General features: G+C 37.9%; 2 protein-coding genes across 4 annotated transcripts in view; both read left to right on the forward strand.

Annotated features, from left to right (window-relative positions):
• Positions 1-23,975, forward strand: part of LOC113038752 (mitotic-spindle organizing protein 2) — a 1,160,083-nt gene that overhangs the window by 105,253 nt on the left and 1,030,855 nt on the right. The window lies entirely within an intron of this gene.
• On the forward strand, positions 387-23,914 carry LOC113038716 (malignant fibrous histiocytoma-amplified sequence 1 homolog). Of its 2 annotated transcripts, none has more exons than XM_026196338.1 (3): positions 387-3,704; positions 22,001-22,398; positions 22,485-23,914. In XM_026196338.1, exons 1-2 carry the CDS (start codon positions 857-859, stop codon positions 22,135-22,137), a joined length of 2,985 nt encoding a protein of 994 aa, XP_026052123.1. In that variant the 5' UTR covers positions 387-856; the 3' UTR covers positions 22,138-22,398; positions 22,485-23,914. The 2 variants fall into 2 exon arrangements, with proteins under 2 accessions (XP_026052123.1, XP_026052124.1); XM_026196339.1 differs by having other exon boundaries at positions 22,582-23,914.

Below are 23,975 nucleotides of genomic sequence, written 5' to 3' on the forward strand. Positions count from 1 at the left end.
ACAGGCGGACTAATTGGCATGAATTTGATTTGTGTTTCTCTTATGTATTTTGTATTTGTTTCCAGGTCTTCTGTACAAAGACTAAAGTCCCTTTCAAATCATAGGCAAACAGTATTCAGCTGTCTGTCTTCGCGTGATGTTTTGGAAGGAAGTTATTATTTACATTTCGGTCGGCGCACAGTTCTATGATGTTAAATAGTGTCAGTTAAACCAAAACTATAGAAACGAAGTTACTTTCACATCCCATATCCCTGAACGCGACGCTACTAGACAAACGCTGTTAATACGCGACGCGTGCTTCGTAACCACCCAACTGACCAATCAAGGCTTTTGTTTATGCGAGCGTTGCGTCGCCGACGCGTAGAGAAGGTGGGGCTTTGACGCAGTGCTGCTCCTGTGAACATTCACTGCTGGCTGCATGCGCAGAGAATAGGCGGAGACACACGAGGAAAGACTACAGCAGCCGCCACTGCCCTTCTTTCATTCCAACTCACTGGATATGTCTTAGATTTTTTTCTCTCATGTGATATCAGAGGAGGCGCTGCCGGAATTGCCAGTCTCGCACACTGGGCTGATGCGAGTTTTGATGCGCGCGTGTGGTTTTTATCCTGCGGTCGATAGCGCAGATAAAGAGGATGCGTGAAAGAACGCAGCCCAGCCCTGTTTTCCTGAATGCGATTGAACGGAACTGCATATTTTCGGATAAAGATGAAATCGGCATTGTCTAAATGTTGGTTTCATCTGGATTTTTGGGCGGAGTACACGAATCGATAAAGCAAGATAAAGCGACACTATGCTGCCCAAGTGATTGATCACTGTGCTCAATGAGAACAAGGAGGAGCACGGCTTCGATACGATGGCTGAGGAGAATAACCTGAAGACAGCTAGATTATGGAGGGATGCTGCTTTGCGCTCCAGGAAGCTGAGGAGCAATCTGAGACAGCTGACTCTCAGCACCAAAAACTGCCAAGAAATTACATTACCCGAGGACATAAAGGAGATCGAGGTCCTCAATCTGGGCAACAACTCCCTTCAAGAGCTTCCAGAGGGACTGGGCTCAACCCTAACCAGACTTCGCATCCTCATTCTTCGAAGGAACAAGTTTGCAACAGTCCCCACTGCAGTATTTCAACTTAGTCAGCTGGTTGAATTAGATATCAGTCACAACTGCTTGAACCACTTTTCAGAAGATATTGATCTTCTCAAGGGGCTTAAAAAGTTGTGCATCTGTCATAACAAAATCCAACACCTGCCATCTCAGATTGGGACTTTGCAAAGTCTGGAGGAGCTTGACATCAGCTTCAATGAGCTGCATGATTTCCCCAGGACCTTTTCACAGCTCAGGAAGCTCAGAACGCTCGATGTGGATCATAACAAGCTACAGCGTTTCCCTTCCGAAATACTTGCCCTTACTGATCTAGAGGAGCTTGACTGCTCTGGAAATAAACTAGAAGGTCTTCCGGGAAACATCATGATGCTCCAATCTATTAAAATCTTGTGGCTCAGCAGCACTCATCTCTCGTTTTTGCCTGAAACATTTTGTGAGCTGCAGAACTTGGAGAGCCTGATGCTTGATAATAATTTCCTCACAAGCCTGCCGCAGTCGTTTGGGAAACTGCTGAAACTGAAAATGCTCAATCTCTCCTCAAATTCTTTTGAACATTTTCCTCAGGTTATCATCAAACTCGCCAGTTTGGAGGAGTTGTATTTAAGCCGGAATAAACTGACATTCCTCCCTGAGGAGATAGGACAGCTGTGCAATCTTGCTAATTTGTGGTTGGACAATAATAGCATAACGTTTCTCCCTGACTCTATTGTAGAGCTAGGGAGATTGGAGGAGCTGGTTTTACAGGGTAACCAAATTGCCATCCTCCCAGACAATTTTGGAAAACTTGCCAAAGTCAACATCTGGAAGGTGAAGGATAATCCTCTCATTCAGCCTCCGTATGAAGTGTGCATGAAGGGGATCCCCTACATAGCTGCCTATCAGAAGGAGCTTGCACATTCCCAGCCTGCTGTCAAACCCAGGCTTAAACTGGTTTTGATGGGCCAGAGAAATGCAGGGAAAACCACACTCAGGCAGTGCATTGTCAACAAACCGTCAGATGCCAAGATGGCCATTGGATGTAGGGGTATTGACGTGACGAACTGGGTAGCGGATGCAGATCGGAGTCTTACATTCATTGTATATGATTTATCTGGTAAGCAGAACTATGATCTTATCAAACCCTTTTTCTTGTCTCCCGGAGCACTTTATGTTTTGGTGGTGAATCTGAAATTGTATACATCAAAGAGCTTCTATTCCCATGTTGGCAGTTTCCTCCACCTGCTCAGTGCTAAGGTGCCACACGCAGTTGTGTGCATTGTAGGCACCCACAGTGACTTATGTGAAGAGGTTGAGGTTGAAGAAAAGTGCCTGGATATTCACAGACAGATTTCGCTTCAGGAAAAAACGGACACTGAATGCCTACAAGTGCTTGCCCTGGAGGTCGACGAAGCCCTTGAGCAAGGTTACGACGTTCGGACTTCTAGCCCCCATGTTCTGTTTTATGGGGTCACAGATAAAAACTTACGACGGAAAAAGTCTCAGTTGCAATACATGCTCAACAATCGCCTACAAATCCTCTCTCCGGTGATTTGCGTCAGCTGCATGGTGGCTCAAAGAAACATCCCGCATTTGAAAGAGAAGCTCATGTCTGTGGCAGATCACAGGGAGATTTTCCCCAATCTCCACAGAGTCCTGCCAAAGTCGTGGCAGATGCTTGAGGAACTGCATTTTAAGCCACAGGATTTATGGCTTTCCTGGTGGGATTCGGCCCGGTTTGGCCTTCAGGCTGGGCTGACGGAGGACCGCCTGCAAAGCGCGCTCTCGTACCTACATGAGAGCGGTAAACTTTTGTACTTTGAAGACAGCTCGACGTTGAAGGAATACGTCTTCCACAATCTCCCCCGGTTTATCGCCATCTTGAATGTGTTTTTCCAGAGAGACCTCGCTGCAATGCTTGAGAAACTGCAGGCTGAAGGAGACGATGGAGATGGCGCCAGGTCTATGGAGATGCACGGCCACGCGGAGGGGTTTCTGTTGCACGGCTTGCTGCCATCAAATGTGATTCGATTGCTGCTTAAGCCCCTGGTCCAGACACAGCAGGACTTGCACCTGATCATGGAACTGCTGGAAAAGATGGGCGTCTGCTACTGTGTCAACAAACCTCGCAGCAAGCCGCTTAATGGGGCCACCGTCTGGTATAAATTTCCTAGTCAGGTCAGCAATGAGGAGCCCCATCCTGAGGTGTCGGCCAGCGGGGGCTCGTCGATCCCTGGTCAGTTCTTCTCAGTTGAGCAGCTGCAGATTGAATACAGGTTTCCTTTCTCCACCCCTCTTGGACTTTTTGCACGGTATAGCGTGCAAATCAACAGCCACGTGGTGCAACGGTCTGATGGAAAGCATCATATCTTTGCCTATCGGGGTAAAGTGCCTGTGATGGTGAGTTACCGGCCCTCACGGAGCAGATTGCAGCCTGAGACCCTCTCCATTTCCAGCCATGCATCCTTGCCAAATATCTGGACAGCTTGGCAAGCCATTATTCCCTTAGTGGAGGAGTTCAATGTTCTTCTGCAGGAATGGCCTGGCCTTCACTACTCTGTGCATGTCCTGTGTTCCAAGTGCCTGAAGAGAGGATCCCCCAATCCACATTCCTTTCCAGGTTAGTGTTCTGAGCCTTTCCAGGTCTTGTTTCTAACTAGTTTATGACCATGTTTTTTATTGCCACTACATTTCTGCATTAATGCTAAGGAATATTTCACTCAAAAATTCTAATTCCAGATTGTTCCAGACTTGTATGACTTAGTGTCTTCTGCAGAGCACAAAAAGGATATTCTGAAGAATGTTTTCTTGAATTTGCCCATACAATTAAAGTTAGAAGAACCCAGTCAACTTTAGACTCCGCTCACGTTTATTAAATGGAAAAAATGTTCAGATATTCTTTCTTGTGCCGCAGAATAAATAAATACATACAGGTTTGGAATGACCTGCTGAGGGTGAGTAAATGATGACAGAGTTACATTTTTTTGGAGTGAACTATTGCTTCAACATAATTCAGAATGGGGTGTTATGATGGAAAACAAGCTGTTAACCAGATCATTAATTAATATTTTAGAGACTTATTAAAATGTTTTAGTTTTACACTGATAAGCAGTAATAAATCAATCAGGCATGTATTTCAGAACAAATAAACCGTAGCATTGATGCTGCAGTGATGAATAAGGTAATCTTTGCAGTGCTGTCACTATGGAGGCGTATGTCTGGGTTTATTGCCAAGCAAACACTGATACAATAAAGGATGATTCAGCGTGAAATGAAGTCATTTTGGGATGGATCTAGGCTAAACAAAGAATGAGCATGGCTGGCCATAACAAGAGAGAGGGGGGTGGTCTCACTGGGGTTAAAGCCACACCTAGAAACACAAATTAGCTTGAGCTGTCTGCTCCGCTGCTGAGAACACAGACAGGGTCACCATGGTAACATCATATGCCTTTCTTCATGGGATGCAGATTAGGTGCAGCAGCCACTGGCATATATAGTAACCTAGATTCCAGTATATTTAAAAAAAAAAAATTATATGGAAAATAAAAATAATGCTTTTTTATAAATGTGTAAATATTCTTGGGGGTCTTGTATTCTGTAGTTTTGCACCCTCTTAGACTTAGGTGCCATTATTGTTTTGGCATCATGTTCATGTGTCTGTAGACAATTTGGGGTTATTAAGTGTAATTACAAAATATTGCAGAAATATTTATAGCTTAGGTTCTCCTAGGCCTTGGTGTCTTTTCTGTCTTCATTTATGAAGGCGTCACAAAGCTACTAAGTTCCTGAAAGTGTAAAACATTTGCGTAAATTCTTTCTGGGAAACTACAGTTATTCTTAGCTCTAAGGAGCTCGCCGAGTGATATTTATGTATGTTGTAATTTGTTGTGTTTATATCCAGTGTTGAAATAGGCACATTTTGAGTGTTATTTTAAAGATTAAGCTGGCTTATGTTAGAGAGATACCTCATTGAACACACCATGCTCATTTTTGCCAAATATCAGTCAAAGACAGCATTAGCTCAAGCTAATGTAATGAGGCCCAGTTTCATATATGTCATTGCTTTCTAATGGTTTCACAATTCACACCTCCTGGAAAAGAAACCTGTTTTATTATAACACAAAGTAAAATGACTCGATGAAATGTATGCAGTCACTTAAAGTGTCTGAATATCATTGCATTTTAAAATGATCAATGCATGACAGTACTATATCGTTTGTGCACTACATTGGGCTTATTCTGAAAAGGTTTCAAGTTATGATTTATTGTTGCTAAATAATGGTGCTGTCATTAAATATATATATATATATATATATATATATATATATATATATATATATATATATATATATATATATATATATATATATATATATATATATATATTATTATTATTTTTTTTTATTTTTTTTTTTACTGACATACTGTGTGGCCTGACAACATCTCATATGACTGCAGTTCAATGTTGTTTTACTGAAGCTGCCTTGTTACTTTTTGAAAAATCTCCTGTTTTATGTTAAATTCAATTAAAAGTTCAATTCAAAGTTATTTGTATAGCACTTTCTATGATAAAAATCATTGCAAAGCAACTTTAACGTTTTACCGGGAAATCCTGTAAAACAGACCAGACACTATGGCCCATTAGGTAATACTTTAATCTTCTAATGAAAGAATTAGATTTGTATATTGTTTAAATAGCTGGGCAGGATGTCCTCTTAGGCTTGACAGCTTGTTTCCTGAAGTCACATGATGAGACAGGTCCAGGTGGGGCGATTCCTGCCTCACAATAGTTCTTAACAGGAGCTCACAAGATGTAAGGGCCCTGTGCCATGGTAAAGACCTGTTTAGCCTGCTTTTAATGAGTGCATTAGTTTGTAAGTACCCATTGTTATTGAAGGCTGGATAAGTTGAGCTCATTAATGTTAATAGATATCGACTGCAGGCTGTATTTATGGTGTTTATGCCAATCTGTTTCTTTGTTTTACCATATACAGGCCTCTAGAGCTAAAGTAAAAACAGAACAACAAGTTTAGCAGCAGGGTTTTTTGATCCTACCAAATTTAGGCATGATATTTTTGGCTCATGCATGTTGATTTAGTGTTGAAGCTCCACTCTCTGAAAGACTAAACATAGTGTGATGCTCACAGGCAGTTCTCTTTTACTTCGGAGTTCGGAGACCCAAAACCATTTTCTTTTTGGACTCATCCCGATGTCCAATCCTGTCTTTTTGTTTTGGTCGGTCGTTCATTCTATCCTTCTTCTCTATCTTCCTTTAAGGCATTTGACATTTTAAGAATTTTTGAACAAGGATCAACTGTCAGTCAAGTTCCCTGCAAAGAATCAAATAATTTAATTGAATTTCATTTGCGTCCCTACCTTTAATGCAATTCTGTATTTTGTTTGTACCCCAATTCAGTTGAAATGAAGGCTTTTTATCTCTAGTTTCTGAGAGCTTGTTTGGCTGTTGATAATATGTCATCTCAAACAGCAGACTGGAAAGAAAAGCTTGGTGGACGTGTTGTGCAGGTGATGAGAGTTTGTTGAATTGAACTTACTCCTGTTATTTAATCTCTTTGACTCCTTATTTAATGAAGAAGTTTGCACATTTGGGTGCACCTTGTTTTATGTGATAACTGATAACCATGTCTTTATTAATAAAAGCTGGTTCTTGAAATAGCAGATTGGTCCTCTGCATCCTTTTAAGTCCACAGAAATGAAATTGAGGAAATTACTTTCGACAGTTGACAGTTGGCTTGTTACATCTATTTGGCATCTTCAGACAGAGTTTGAAGATTGAGAAAAAATCTGGCATAACCTGTTTGAGAGTGAACTCAATTGAGATGGCATCAGGTACAGTAGCTTGTCTGACCCATTTAGAAACTGAGCCAACTGATATTTAGTCGTTTGGCTCTTTCTTGGACTGGGTGTTAGAAATAAGAGCCCGGTTGTTCCCTGAGCTAAATTCAGTCACTGCTCATCAGAGCTGGCTGAAGCCCCTGCACTGTCAGCATACTGTACTTAAGTCACAAAAGTCTGCCCGAGTCAACTGCCATGGACTTGTATATATGACCGTACATGTGTTGTTGGTGGAGTGTGTCACTGTGGTGCCAGAAAGGATCCATCCTGTTGGCGGCTGGGGCGGCAAGTCTTTTTAGAAACATTTCTGAGCAAAACCTTGCCCAACACCTTTTCAACTGACCTCAGCTTGCAGTATTTTGAGATATTTTAGACGCCACTTTCAGGGCTGGTGACAGACTAATGAGGGCATTTCTGTACAGCACAGTTTAAATGAAAGGTTTTTCAATGTTGCAATGTCAACGTTTTGAGTTATAAGCTCACTCTCGCACATTTGGTGTATTTGATGGATGGAACAAGATATTTGATGTTTCTAGGGATGTATGGATATTAAAAGTCTGCTTAACAATACAATGATAACTGATAAATGGCTTAGTTGTTTTTTGTTTTGTTTTGTTTTTAATAGGCAATTTCTTATTTTAATTTCTTATTTTAATAGCTATAGATGCTATTTTAATAATAAAAAAATTTTTATAAATTATTTAAATATTTGAGATATTTAAAATTTAAATATAAATATATTAAGACTTTACAGTAAGGCTCCATTTGTTAACGTTACTTAACTACATTAGTTAACATCATCTAGTTTTATCTGTTAATATTAATTGATGGATCTGAGCTAACATGAACTACTCTGAAAAAAAGATACATTTTTTTTAAGGTAAGTGGTTGCAAACAATTTATTTTAGCTACATTTTATATATATATATATATATATATATATATATTGACAGTAAGTCAACTAAATGTTTGTTAGAATGTAGCTAAAATAAATTGATTGCAACCACTTACCTTAAAAATATGTAGTAAATTCAATAATCTTTTTCTTAGTGATGAATAATTGTACTTTTAATAATGAATGTTAACAAAGATGAATAAATAAATACTGTTACAAATCTATTGTTTTTTTTTATATTAATGATTTAATTAACATTAACTTATGAACCTTATTATGAAGTGTTACCGAATAATGTATTTTGTCTAAATAAATAAAAATAAAGCGCTTAAGTGAAATACTTCAAGTGAATTTGGGCATCACAACATATAACGCTCACTATGTTTTTTTATGTAAATAACTTTAAATCTTTTAAAATAATATTTTGGATAAATAAAATAATATGATGATAATTACGTGTTATTTAATCAGTTTTAATAACTTTTTAAAAATAACTTCATCCTATTTTGTTGTACATAAGAACTACGTTTAGAGAGGCATTGTTCATTAACTGACCATGGTAAGATATTTACAGCTTTTCCCCCTTTTTACATTAGCTGTCTTGATGATGTAGTCTGCTGAAATGCTTTCCCTGTCTGTTTGGGTACTCCGGGTCAGTCTGATTCCTCCTGTAATCTCCTTAATGGAATTGACAGGATTGCCCCATGAGTGAAAGGGAATCTTAAGGACTGGCAATTAAGTCAAGGCAGAGTTGGTTAAGTAATCACATGCTGAACGCTTACAACTAATTGTCAGAGTATTCGGTGACACAGAGTAGTGAGTAAGTTCATATGGCGTCATATCATAAAGAAATCAGATTTACGCCAGTTATATGAAACTACCCTCAGGATAAGAGCTGTTCCCAGACGACTAATGAAAGTGTTTTACCTCACAGGTGTAACATGTCAGAACCTGTACCATGATTAAACATTATGTCTTTAGAACAAGAAAGACTAATGCATGTCATAAAACGCTCAAGATAAGACCGAATGGATGAGATGGATGAGTTATGATCCAGACGTGACGGTTGGAATGAATATGTGGCCTAGTCAGTCGGGGTCAACAGGAGGTTTGGGTGTTTGCAAGTACAGTTCCGATCTGTAAAAACCTGCTTCCCTCTATTCTTGCACTGGACCTCCGGAAATTCTGCCTGGGTAAACATTCTGCTGTCGGAATTCTGGGAAATGAAGCTGATTTAGAGATTCAGTAATGCTCAGCTGCCACGTCTTTCTTTGGGTTTCCTTGATTTTTATCTGCTCTCACGATGACTTTGGCCGTATCACAAAGGCAGTTTGATCTCTTCCCATTGAGAAGTGTAGAGCGGGAAAATGAAGGGCTGTCTGTAAAACATTAAGTCCATTTGAAAGATGATTTGACAAGTTTTAATTGTTCTATATTCACATTTTTTTTTATTCCTTGTATTTAGGTCACAGCTCACAGGCGGGAAATATTGCTGTCATATCTAAAAGTGGAACGGGAAACCTGGGGTTGGTTTTGCAATAATAGACTGGCTCAAATATCAGTGAAAGTGATGCGTCTCTCGTTGTCTATTCTGTGCAGCTAATGATCTCAGATGTCTGTGTTTCATTGGAAGGATTGCTGTAATTTTGTTTAAAATAGCTGGTTACGACAATCTCAGGCTGCCGTTCTGGCTCGAGAAGAGTGTGTGAGCTGTGTGTTTGACCTCATGCCCTCCATCTGTATGATTTCATGTTTGTTTTGCGTGTTTCAGCCTGAAACCTTGTATTCCCGAGCACCGGAATAATCTGGTGCTGACAATCCTGTTATGTCACTGCGTTCCCTAGAGGTCTACATTGTAAGCCTGCAGAATTATCCATGTGACCTGTGCAGGAATGGATGAGTAGAAGGGTTTGTAATACACGTGTCTTCTCTTTTAATGTTGTCATCACATGAGTCGCATCAGCAGATCGAGCTGCGTCAGTCATCAGGGGGTTGAGTTGATGGAAATGAAATTTTACACACATTCTAAGTCTTGAATAATTGAATTGTTAACGATTGTTCCACACAAAAACATTTATTGAAACTTTAGATCCGTGACATCCAGTTCAATGTGCATCTAATAAACCAAGCCAGGCAAGAAAAAGAACATTGCCATTAGAGATGAGAAGTGCATTAGAGAATATTTTGCTACTGTATTTGTTACCATCAGATACTTTTTATATATGTTTTTTTGTTTTTATTTATCAGTATGTAATTATGCATTCTAACTTTTTGCATTTAGATTACTTTTGTCAGTTTCTAACACTCACTTAAAGTTAATCTGTAAAACACCAATCATTTAAAAACACTTTTAAATTTAATAAACCACATAGGACTGATTATCCAATTTCCATAATTACATAATTGTTTTAAATGTTTTTCTTATAATTTTGTGATCCCTAAATTCATTTGTAGCAGTTTAGCATTTAACGACAGATTTTAGTGCTTTATTTTTTTGTTTTGTTTACTTGGACACAATTTTATGCAAACTGTAATATGTAGTTATATGTAAAATATATTATTTCAGTTTGTATGTCTTTTATTATTATTATTATTATTATTATTATTTAAAATCTATTTTACAAAGTAGTTTAGAATTTTGGCCATTTATCAGTTATCAGCCAAAACACAAAAAATAACTTATTAGCATCTACCAGAATTTTAATATTGGTGCTTTCCTTATTATAATGCTTTTTGCACTATATGTACTATTGAAAATCTCAAATATTTTAAATGCGTCACATGTTAATACCATGATCTTCTTTGAAATACCTTTCAAATACCATGGTATATGAATATGGTTATTATACAGTACCATGAAATGTGTCAAAGTATGAAATACATCAAAGCCTGATCATCTCTTTGATTAAAAGGAATGTTGAATGATCATGCCACTTAGATAAAACAGAAGTGCACAAAGTTCCTTTTTTTCTGGTATTGTTTTGTCGTCACATCTTCATGATTCACTAGACGTATGCTTGGTGCAATTCAGCATGGCATTGTGTCAGTGCAGAAAGCCTTGACAAGATTCAAATCTGTTCACATCAGCGTTCACACTGTGTAAGCAGGATTAGATAGCAGCTATCACCCGCGTCTTGTTTCCATCTCTGTTTCTGTGCTGTGCATGCTCTATGCTAGTCAGATATTTACATGTTTCTTTTAGCCTCAGCTTATTTTAGCCCTGATCTTATCTCTGCCTGCAGGCCTCATCAGATTCTGCTCTGCATCAGTTGAAATAGCACTGCAACCAAAAATATATACCTTCTGAGTTTGTACTAGTCAGAAAACAGCATTTATTGCGACTCCAGTTTTATTGATTTGTGCAATTGTGCATAGCTTAGTTTCTCACGCGGAATTAATGTAGCACACTTCATTTGTTGATTGCGTAACGGCTGTACTGCCAGCTGCAGCGTGTTTTAAGTGGACAGATCTGTCCGTACGGATGAAGTCCTCCAGCCCTGACCTTTGGCAGAAAAACAGCATGAACTTCCTCCGAAGGAAGAGATGCTGCTATTCCTGGAAGCCAGTATTCAAGGCTGTTCTGTGGTCAAGAATGATCTTGTGCGACTTGAGAGTCACGGTTAGGGCAAGCATAACGTTCTCATACTTGATTCGTAGGACGCTTATGTTTATGTCTGCATGGGTGGAATAATTGATGCCGTGTTTATAAATATGTCTAATCATTCTGCATTGCTGAGAACTGGTTTTCAATTTACGAGCACAGCAGGATCAGTGTTGATCTGCTTCAGACTTTTACTTGAATGTGTTAGGCGTACATGATTACTAATGCACTGTGAAGTAAACCTGGGACAAATGGAAGATTTTCTTTAATAAATAATGTATAATTACCAGCCTTTTATTTGGCTGTGGCTCTGTCTTCCAGAATGGTGACTTTTTTATTTTGACTGTTTGTTGAATTCTGTATAAAAGAAAAATGTTATTTTTTTTAAGCAACTTTTGGTGTACACATGAATACATTTATTAGTACAAAAGGTGTTTTAAGGAAGGAAGTTAATACTTGGAAATGCATTAAACTGTGAATATTTGGCAGTTAAAGCTGCAGTAGGGAACTTTTGTAAAAATATTTTTTTACATATTTGTTAAACCTGTCATTATGTCCTGACAGTAGAATATGACACAGATAATCTGTGAAAAAAATCAAGCTCCTCTGGCTCCTCCCAGTGGTCCTGTTGCCATTTGCAGAAAGTCGTCCGCTCCCAGTAAGAAACAACCAATCAGAGCTGCGGTCCGTAACTTTGTTTGTGTTCAAAATGTAGAAAATAATAAGCGAGTACACCATGAATCCATTTTCCAAACCGTGTTTTTAGCTTGTCCTGAATCACTAGGGTACACCTATAATAAGTGTTTATATTCTGACTATTTTAGATTGCTTTGGGGTACCGCGGCGGAGTAACCCAGTACCTTGCTGATTCTTCATAGACATAAACAGAGAGAAGTAGTTCCGGCTACAATGTTCTTCCGCAAGACGCAAGCAGTTCTGTTTATTAACTGCTAGAGCGTCAAAAGTTCCCTACTGCAGCAAGATATCTATAATGTTATAATTATTGCTATTTTGAATAAATGCTGTTACTTAGCATTTTTTATTCATAAAACATTCCTGAAAAAATGCATCATAGTTTGTATCACTAACTGACCCATACTCAGAATTCGTGCTCTGCATTTAACCCACTTCGTTGCCCTGCTCAAGGGCACCTAAGTCGTGTTATTGCCGGCCCGAGACTCGAACCCACAACCCTAGGGTTAGGAGTTAAACTCTCTGCTCCTCACAGCTGCTGCTGAATTTCAAAAGCTCTTGTTCTCTCAAATCGATACAAATTCAACTGAGCATGATTGGCGTAATGTGTCAGCCTCAGCTAGCACATACTGATGGCGGCTTGGTGGATGGCCATAATGCGTGTGGGGCCGGCAGTGATCTCATTACGGACCAGATGTGAGCATCTGTCTCGAGCCAGTCAGATGGCAGACCAGGCTTACAGCAGCCTTTTATTAACAAGATACAGATAGGATATCGATGCTAGTTCTTCTCAACTTTTACACAATTGATGATCATGTTCTTCAGCTGTCTTGAATACAAAGCACTTCACACATGGATTCTTACAGCTTGGAAATGTGTCTTTAAGACACTGCAGCACAGTGCTTGACCTTTAACTAGGCCTCTTTGCCATGTGCTGCAGATATAATTAGGTGTTTGCCCTCTTCCAGTGCCTATGTTTAATTCAAATCCACTCATAGTGCTGAGTTATATATGAGTGAATCTCTAGTTTAGAAGGGGCTAGTGGCAAAGCATCCTGTTTGAGAACTGTCTTACAGTCCTAGATTCACTTCATGAAATTTAATCATATTTCTGTTTTATTTTATTTCAGCTTTATTTCAATGAATGAAAATTATTTTCAGTAGTTTTACAGGGTAAAAACCCGAACCCGTGTGTTTTATAGGGCAGTATGATTTCCGTGATGTATATAAATTACTGTATGACCTGGAATGTCATGGAATTTGCCAAATTTTTGATACATCAAAGTAGTACACTTAAATCAAAACACGATATGGAGTAGTGTTTGTGAAAATTATATGCAAAAATACCATTTAAATAGAAATCCTATGAGTGTGTGAAAGAATGGTACTGACACGCTATTTCATTTACAACACCTACTGAAGTGTTTTCAGCCTCTGCCGCCTCAGTATATGAGTACATGAACATATAAACAATCTCTAAAGCCCTATTCGGACGGGACTAGTTTTACAGGGGGTCGTTAGAGAAATCTGCGTTTCACAGACGTACTTGGTGATTTTAATCCTGTCCGAATCTGCCACGTCTGTGTTTTTCTCACACAACCTCTGTGATAATTCCAGAGCAAATTACCTACTGTTTTTCAGCAAACTCAGTGATCCTCTGAGAAAACTAATCCCGTCCGAATGCAAATGTCTGTGATTGACGGTGATATTTTATTTCACAACGCGTTTCCTTGTGTGTTTTGGCCAACGTGAATTACCGTAGATGCTCTTACCGTGCGGATGTTTGATATATTCGCTTAGCGGCAAATAAATAATAATGCATATAATAAAATCAAGAGCAAGATCGCGTAAACTGTTAATACCGGCTATTAATATCAGCATCGGGTAGGATTACTCATGTTCATTTATGTACTCAGTTACATAATGTTTTAATTACATTTAATAAAAAAAAAAAAAAAAAGTAAAACAAGTTAAACTAAAGGAACCACACATTAACATGGTTTTGCTATACTAGCCATTTATTATTTATTGTGTAATAATACTAAGGCAATCATTCTGAAGGAATGCAATGCACGCATACAGAGCGTGTGATCTCTGTGATGCCCAGATGCACAAATCAGACCCTCCCACCTCTGTAATAAACACTGAGATGTTAGTCCCGTCCGAATTGGTACATGAAAATCACAGACGTCAGGTGGTAAGAATCGAAACTCAAACGTAGTTTAGAAAACTAGTCCCGTCCGAATAGTGCTTAAGACTTTTTTTTTTTTTTTTGAGTAAAACTATTGTCATATCATACAAACAGAAAACAAATGGTCTTCACAGCAACCTGTCAAAATAAAAGTTTGGTTTAACTTGAAGAAACCGTGACGGAAATATATCTTATTATTAAAACATTATTTTTAAATGAATATTTACCAATAAAATAATAATAATGTATCGGAATTTATTCTTCAGATAAATGTAAATACACAATCACCTATTTATGGAAAAACATTAATTAATAATAAATTAATAAATTAATTAACAATAAATTAATTAGAGATGCTTTTGATTATTCATATTTATTGAGACAACTAAAATGCAATCCAGACAATTAATGAGAAACTTGGTAAAATTAAAACTTAATTTGATAAAAAAAAAAAGATTTCATAGGGTGTTAAAAATGTTTTTCTGTTTTTACTTTAAAACAATTGCTATTTAATAGTGTTATTTTCATGATTTTAATTATTAGACATGCTTTTTGATGAATACAATTTAATGTAACCATTAAAACAGAGTATATACAAATAAAAACAGAAAAACCCACGTCTGTGTTTTTCTCACACAACCTCTGTGATAATTCCAGACCAAATTACCTACTGTTTTTCAGCAAACTCAGTGATCCTCTGAGAAAACTAATCCCGTCCGAATGCGAATGTCTGTGATTGACGGTGATATTTTATTCCACAACGCGTTTCCTTGTGTGTTTTGGCCAACGTGAATTACCATTTAATAATGTTATTTTCATGATTTTAATTATAAGACATGCTTTTTGATGAATACAATTTTAATGTAACCATTAAAACAGAGTATATACAAATAAAAACAGAAAAACCCAGAGGAATTAAAATGGAAAACATGGAAATTCAGAGGGCCATAGTTTTACATATCTCTCAGATGGTCCCGTCTTATTTAAGTGGGCGGTGAGACTGCAAGCTGTCGAGACTGCACACAGCCCAACATTCAGCACTTGCAATCTACATAATGTTAACAATCCGGTTCTGTTTCATCATTTGTGTCTGGCTTAAAGTGAAGCCCTGATCTTTAGTTACAGTATTGTTTGACATTGGGTTACTTTAATGGATGTCTCTGTGTGGGGTTCACAAATAGCAAAGGGAGAATAAAGAGTGCAATGAAATGTGTAGAAACACCTGGAATGGGATCAAAAAGGCATCGGAATAAGATTTGTGTTTGTTGAATAGGATTTATGAAATGTACTCAAGAAATGTTTACAAATTCCTTAGCCCTTACTCAAGTCTGAGAATGGCCATTTGTGTGGATCTAATCCGACTTTGGTAGTGTTACCGAGAGACAGTGATATGGATTTGTCATGACTCCTTCCCTGACTTCCCCTCATTGTCTGCAGTGAATGAAGTTTGATGGTGCTGATTTTGAGTCATTTTCCATTTCCAGTCGTGATTTGTCTCCCATTTCAGTCCTTCCATACACATCCAATGACTGTTGTTATGCTTCTGTCTCACTAAGGAGTCCTTTGTGTTTTAAGACCCATGAAAATGAGAAGTTGGCAGTTCTTTGGTTTCAGTTCTAGAGCATTTGGTTTTCTGATTTTGCAGATGAACGTAATACAGATTCATAAACAATTATATTTGAACAGCGTGTTAAAGGAACAGTCATCATTTACTCCAAACCTGTATGATTTTTACATTTTCTAGGGAAAGTTCCACAGAGGGACAACATCAGTGAATTGAGTTGTTCAAAGATCCAAATCAGATATCGCTGCTTCTTTTGTTAACTTTTTGCACTTTAAACGACTGATTAATTTTTGGTTGAACTGTCCGTTTAACTTGTTTTTTGTTGAGTGTATGTCAGAAATCTCTAACTTAGAGTGGTCCACCCTTTAGTTAATGATCGTGTTCATTTAGCTGTGTTTGATTCGACTGTTGACTTTAATACATCACTGTCGTTCTTCTTTATTTGATTCTTAATGGCCGTGAACAGACCTTTGATTTCAGGGCTATTCAGTGACAGATTTCTCAAAGCACTGAGCATATGTTTAAATGGGGTTCGCTTTTAACCTCAGCCTTTTGGCTTTTTCAGCAGAGCAGACAGCTGCATGGAAATCTCATCAGGACACTCGGCACTGACTGAGACATCTGAATCCAGACGGCTGTTAAGCTCTGGCCACGTGCCGATGAATGCATGCACGTGTGACGCGTTCGTTTACATCTCTGTTTATTATTCTATTACTGTAGTACAGTTTTATTGTTTGTTAGGTTTGATGTAGAGGGGAAAAGAGGATTCATATTTAGTTTTGTTTTTGACATTTTTATTAACTGAGTAAGGCCTGAGAGACAAAACTATTGTTTTTCTTCCATGTGCAAAATAAAAAGTACAGAATTTTGGGTGCAAAATAATTGACCAATTGTATTCATGCTTATGGGAAATAGGAGATAAACAGTGTTTGATGAATGTTCAGAATCGGAAATATTTAAATGCTTATTGTGATGTATATATTTTCTATGAAAAAGTCAGCAGTTATTCATCAAATGATGGGCAAAAAAGAGCAAGAAAAGAGAATTATAACCATGTGTGTATACTTGTATGTGTGTGTTTATATATCTATTATATATCTATATATATCTATATATATCTATATATATATATATATATATCTATATATATATATATATATATATATATATATATATATATATCTATATATATATATATATATATATATATATATATATAGATATATATATACAACATAAATCAAAGCATGATTTTTGCAGGGATTGTAAACAGGCGCAAAAAATAATATCAATTCAAAGTTAGTTGAGCCAATAGGAACGAAATTTTTTCCAAACGTTTTCTAAATTAACTTAATAAAAAAATAAATAATAATAATCACTTTGCTATTAGGCTACATACAAAACGTAACTTTTTGAATAGCTGAAACAGTAGTATAAGCTGTTTTGGGAGAAGGGGAATAAAAAGACGGGCTCGGGCCAGATAAGCTGTCGGACAGGGGCTGGAGTAGGGCCTGAGTGTCTCGGGCCAGGGCCGGGCTAGGGCCGAAATTTGAGGCCTGTGCAGGGCTCTAATTTGCTGTTCCATTATGACTTCATTCTTAGGGGGAAAAGTCTATTTCAAGTCTATTTCTGTGTAAGCATAAGCTGTGTGTATACGTGTGTGTGCATGGGGATGACCCTGATTCACTCACTGACACGCTTTGTGCTTTATCACTCAGAGCGATAATCCTCCGTCCGAGTCACCGTCCTTGAGTGGCTGCTCACGTCTCATCCTGCTGGTCACTCTACAGTCTTGCCTGGTCACCGTTTACCGTCCGCCGCACTGAGCGAGAGGTCAAACGGTGGGAAATGTGGTGCAGAAAGACGGTTGCAGCAAATTGTCAGTTTTCCCCAGTCTTGAAACCCGCCGAGCATTTTTGTGCATCAAACATAGGTTCAAAAATTATTCACGGCACGGTTTTGTTTTGTTGTGAATGATTCGGCAAATCAAGCCGAACTTCTGCTTGACAAGCGCTATGTCAGCTGCACGCTGTTAAATCCGGAGGCAGTTTGTTTTGGCAGCACCTTTATGAATCCACTTCCTCTGGACACTAGAGAAAAAGATGAAGCATTTCAGGATGTCTTTGACCCAGATTTCAGACTTCACAAAGGGCTGCGGAGCGAGTCACAGCATGAATGCGTTAAAGATAAAACAGCTTTAGAAAATATCTGGAATGCGACTGTAGGGCTAGACAAGTGCTTGTCTTTTGTGTGCGTGTTTTGTTGTTGGAATGTGTTTAATTCAAGATGTAACAGACATACAGCTCATTGCATGCTTAAGTCATAAAAAAATAACGTACATCCTTTATACCCATCTGTATTGACCAAAATTGTCATCATGAATCACAAACCTTTTTTTTTTAAATGTGCAAAAGTTGTTTTAGAGTCAATCGTGAAATCAGATACTGGTATGTCTCCGACTCAAATATTTGCATATTTCCCTTTGACAGTGTTCTTCATATTGTTTTAGTTATTGAGAGTTAGTGATGGAGTATGGTTGACTGTTAATAGAAAATCCGGAGCACAAAAGATGAATATTGTGCCATTGGAATGCAAGATCTTGAGTATGAGCAATAGACTGTAGGAGTGAAGTCAAAGCCAGACATGCCGTGTAGCAACAGTGGGCTTTGTTATGGAGATGAGTCTCATTGTTTCATTCTCTTTGCTGCTTCCTGTCCCAGCGAGTACAGGATGTTTAAACTGCAGTGTGCCCTTGTGCAAGTGTGTTTATAGATTCAGTGTTTCTAGATTTATTCTGTAGCTAACTAATTCTTTCTAGGTTCAAATGTTTGTCCTCCCTGCCTTCAGGCATAGGACAGGTTTACCTCCCAGTATTGAGTGTGTGAGTTGTGTGTAACCAGATTAGGCCTCCATTTCATTATTGAAAAGCCTTGGCCTTTCTCAAGGTGTTGCGTGGCAGTGTTTCGCCTGTTACTGTTAAAGTAAGAGCAGAGGTGAGTGTTTTTATTGATCGCTTACAGTAGAAGGCACTTCGGTAGGGACAAAGAGATGCCTTTCAAGGAAAGGGTTACTTCCCAATATACATACAAATTTAAACAAATTGCTATCTATTTCATTAGTTGTTGTTACACTTCTTTCTCAAGCAGTGAAAGTAGAATGAGTCCATTAACTGTCATTCTGCACCCTGGCTCTCATTAAAAAGTAATAATTGTGGACTGAAGCGAGTCAGCTGACCTGACCATAACATGACTACAACATTGTCACCATGAATGTTTGGGGTTTAAAATTCCCTCAAGCCTGCAAAGTTAACCAGATATATGACCTCTAAACCACGTTTAGAAAGTGTCAAGGCTCTGAGGGAAGTCTGATGGGTCATGGGGGTGGAGGGAACCCCTACAGTGCAATTATGTGGCCTGCAGTCTCACCACGGATCTACCTGACCTGTTTTCATTACTTATTAACCCTTTCTATCAAGAGGAACTTCAGCTGATCATTTAGAGATGTTTCAAAATGTTGTTCAAATGCACAGTAGAGATAAGAATAAAATAAAATTCCCCAAAAAAGATGTAAGCATAAGATATTATCTCTCATACTTCTACTGTTTTAGTTATTCATTGTAACCTGACCTTTACAACCCAAATCAAACACATAAATATTGAGACAGAAATAACCGAGAACTGTAGACTTTAAAGAAGAATGAAGAAGTATCTTGTGTCCCATATACTCGAAATGAAAAAAAAAAGGTCTGCAGAAGTCATTGTTCACTGCACAGGCTTTTATAGCTCATCATAGTTCATGGCCATTTTGTTTTATCCATAAGCCTGCTAGCAATTCTTGCTTACTAGGTCTTGTTGTACAATGGTATTGACTTGAAGCTTTTGCTGGGAGTGCAGTTTACCTTTTAAGGACCTGATAATGCACCTCAGAGAGCGAGAACAGAAAAACAAAAAAACTATTGTGATGCAGAAATGGAGAGTCTGGCAGAGGAACAAACAGGCCTGAGTACAGAAAAGTACCTGGAAATGTTAGGGAGGCCAAAAGTAAAAAAAATAAAAAAAAAGATGGAAGATTCGTAAGTTTTAATGCCAGAAATGACTGTGTTCCAATACGCATTAGCAGAATATGAGCCGGACTAGAGAAGGAGCAAATAACAAAGAATGAATCGGCAAGAACCTTTATTCTGTACGATTCCCGTAAAGGAACTGCTGACTCATTTCCTAATCTTTGTCTACAATAAATAAATGAATAATCAGAAGCAAGACCTTTCATAATCACTGTGTGTGAACTGTTTGCTAATCTCACATTACTCTGGTTACTAGCTTATATTGGCCTTGTTTTGGCCTTCACCTTTCAGCTGAGTGACTAAGTTCAGGCTAGTGGAAATCCTCCTTTATTTAGAATGAAGGAGAGCAGAAAATCAATAGAGCTAATGGTGTAAGTGCTGTGCCAGAGGCATATAATGTGATGCCATTATGTGAATAGTTACATTAAAATACACAATTACAAGTTTTCACTGGAAATGTTCATATTTAGAAAGTATCGTTGTTTCAAAGTGAATTTTAAAATCACATGGAAGCAGATGAATGCAGTCTATAATCTCTCAGTCTGACACATGATGTAATTCTTTGTCTTCCTGCGGTTTCTGATCCCCCTTAAGTGCTCAAAACATGCTCATTTGCTTACTGACCTGCACACTGGAATCCTTCATTACAGGTCTCCATTTATAGACATGGACGGCTCTCCTATCAATTCAGGCTGCTTAGGCTGGACTTAACATGCTTATTTTAGTACCTTAGATGTTAAGAGATTTTAGCACCATCAGGTTTTGCGTCCTGAAGACGAACTGTCATCATTATCTACTTCATAAAGGCATACAGATGCTGGTACTGGTTCTTCAGAGGATCAGTGAGTTTTAAATGGTAAATAGAATAAACTTAAATATGTTTGGCCCTTATTGTAAGCTATTGTGTAAGGTGATTTATTGTAGACCGCAAAAGTTGTTACACATCCAGATAAAAGCTTGTTAAACAGCGCCACCTTGTGGTCGATTTGGAAGGCGCTCCTTGAGATCATTTGAGAAAATTTGGATATAAATGGAATAATACTTTATATAAGGATTGAAATAATAATTAACAATTAAGATTTGTGTCAGTCATTCAGAATCTACTCACCATTGGCAAAAGGATAGTTTTGCGTGAGTTCATATGCAAAAATCGTACAAGACAAATGGCTTGAAGGAGAGGAAGAACTACAAGCCCATGAAGAATTGTCAATGACACACACAAACAAACACACACACACACACACACACACACACACACACACACACACACACATATATACATACATACTTTTTTTTTAAAGAGCTCTTTTCACTAGGAAATATTGTGTGCTGGTGGCTTCAGCTGTGATGTCCAAATTTCTGGAAAAAGTTACTATTATCATATCTTATTTTTAATGAGTCAGTCAAAAATATTCATGATATGATGAAAAGAAGTATATTAAATGTATAATTGATCTTACAATGTGCAAAAGAGTGGAAACATGTTCAAATATTCCCTTGAACATCAAAGAACTTGAATACGTTTTAATAAATATGCTTCTTCCACAAAATGTGTGATTTTCTGTCACTCTTAGTAAAATATGAGGGTCATGCTTGCTTTTTATTCTGTCCCTGGCCATAATTGTAACCTTAAAATCAAAATTAGTCACAAAATAATGATTTCAGAATCAATCATGCATGTGCAATCTGACTGAAATTTAAACAAATAGTTGTAATCTGGCTCTGAGGAAGATATGAATCATGTCTTTATGGTAGTTTTTCTGGTGATTGTTGAATAATACTAGACGACTTCACCTGGTTGTCAAAAGCAAAATTCCACTAAATGCATAGAGTGTCATGCTTGAAAACCAAAAAATAAACAGACACCTCAAAAAAATTTTATGGATTTAATTCAGTAAATATGATGCAAAGCTGTGTTGTTTATCAAGTGATTCTGTAATTTTGAAAAAAAATCATTTTGGTGCGCCGGTTATTTTAAATTCTGGTGGCCTGTTAAATCTTCTGTAAGATGTTACATTGTGTAAACTACTTGATCTTTTTTCTTGGCAATCTAGGTGAGCTGTTAAGCCAGCCTCGACCTGAGGGACTCACTGAGATCATCTGCCCCAAGAATGGCTCGGAGCGGGTCAACGTGGCACTAGTTTACCCTCCAACCCCGACTGTGGTCAGCCCCAGTCATAAATCACATTGACTTGACTTCCCTGCCTGTGAATGGCCTCCACAAACCACTGCACCTCTTTTCCCTATATCTTATATCAGACATGTACACTCACACACAGGTGTATGTGTGTTTGTGTGTGTGCGCAAAAGTGTGCACCCTGCTTTCTTGTTGCCTCTGTCCTTCATCCCACATCTGAGAGGATTGATGGACCACCAGATACCCGACACGTGCAAAGAAGGTTCTTAATAGAAGCTTGCCATTGGAGGCCATCATATCAGGACATACTTACAGGTATAATATTTTGAAGCTACATGAAATTTGATGGATCTGTTATGCGAGATCTCCAGCTTCTGTTTTGTTCTCCTCTTTTTTTCCAGGTGTTCAGCTCTGACTGCCAACACACGATAACCTGAAAGTATTAGAAACTGTTGCACTGACATCCTGTTTTTTTTTCTTTTCTGTGTACACCTAAAGCTTTTTCAGTCACCCAGAGCCTTCCACGATGATTTAAGCCTTTCAGTTCAACGTGAGATCGGACGTTCCTCTTCAAGTTCTTGGAAGTTCCCATTTGTTGCATCTCTTGGACTGAAACTACATCTTGTGCTGCTGGGTGCCGAGTGGTTAAGCTGACAGAGAATGCAAGCGAAAGGACACCGTTTCCCCTTTGACATAAGACAGACTTTGATTAGCAAGACTGATGCTTGAAATGATGTTGTATTTGAAATGCATGCCCCTAAAATGCAAAAAGGATTCTAAAATGACATACATGGATAAATGCACTAGCCCAGGCCTCTTGAGAGGTTTAGTCTCATCAAACATAAAAGGACAATTGCTGGGCATAAATCTTTGACATCTATTTATTGGTTTTCTGCTCACAGACAGACACACTGTGTTCATATTGTATAGAGATATGCAGACATTTCAAATTATTTTATTGCAGCCAAAGATATAAAAATGTTTTGAAGGACCACTGACACAAGCTTCTATCTATCTATCTATCTATCTATCTATCTATCTATCTATCTATCTATCTATCTATCTATCTATCTATCTATCTATCTATCTATCTATCTATCATTCGTATCGTCCCTTATTTCAGTCTATGCATAATTCTGTACCCACATACACTCGTGCTTATACAGATAATCATACTCCATAGCATGAGGGATATTTTAAGCACGCAAATTCAATTCAAATATCAGCCACCTGGAAGATTGTCTCATTGTTTCTTGCACATGTTCACACTTTCCTATAAGACACAGTTTTGGATACATATGAGCAGTAATATTGATGTACAGTCACGGATGGACAGAAATGGTACAGGTATAATAATTCAGCCAAGGATGTTTTCACTCTTGAGGTGAACTGTGTAAGCATATCTGCTTCGCTGTGAAGTTATTTGATAGATATGTAATACGTGCTCTTTAAAAGCGGTGTCTGAATCATATATTGTACATAAAAAGTGCACATTTAGGACAAAAGAAGCAAGACTTTTTTATATGTAAGTGATTCTGATACTGATTCGTACTCCGAAACAATTGTGCATTGTTTCAGTGTTTCTTTTTTGGAGAGGAGAGAACCTGCAATACATGTAATGTTTTGTGAACAGATGAAAAGTTTTGTATATAATATTTTATTTTTGTAAGCTAACAAGCTGTCACAAGTTTCCCTCGTTATTACCTGTGCATTGTGCATGGCTACTGTGCTCAATGTAAAATCCACAAACTGTTTTCTAAGTTATAAAGAAGTTATTCTGTCTCATTGTAGGACTGCAGAAACACCAAAATAAAGGCTGGTTTCCATGTTGTTGTACTGTTGTTTTCTTTCTTTTGTTTCCCCTGTGTTTTGATGTGAAAACAACTTCAGAG

This window comes from Carassius auratus, chromosome 21, assembly GCF_003368295.1.
Source record: "Carassius auratus strain Wakin chromosome 21, ASM336829v1, whole genome shotgun sequence".
Taxonomy (NCBI): Eukaryota; Metazoa; Chordata; class Actinopteri; order Cypriniformes; family Cyprinidae; genus Carassius; species Carassius auratus.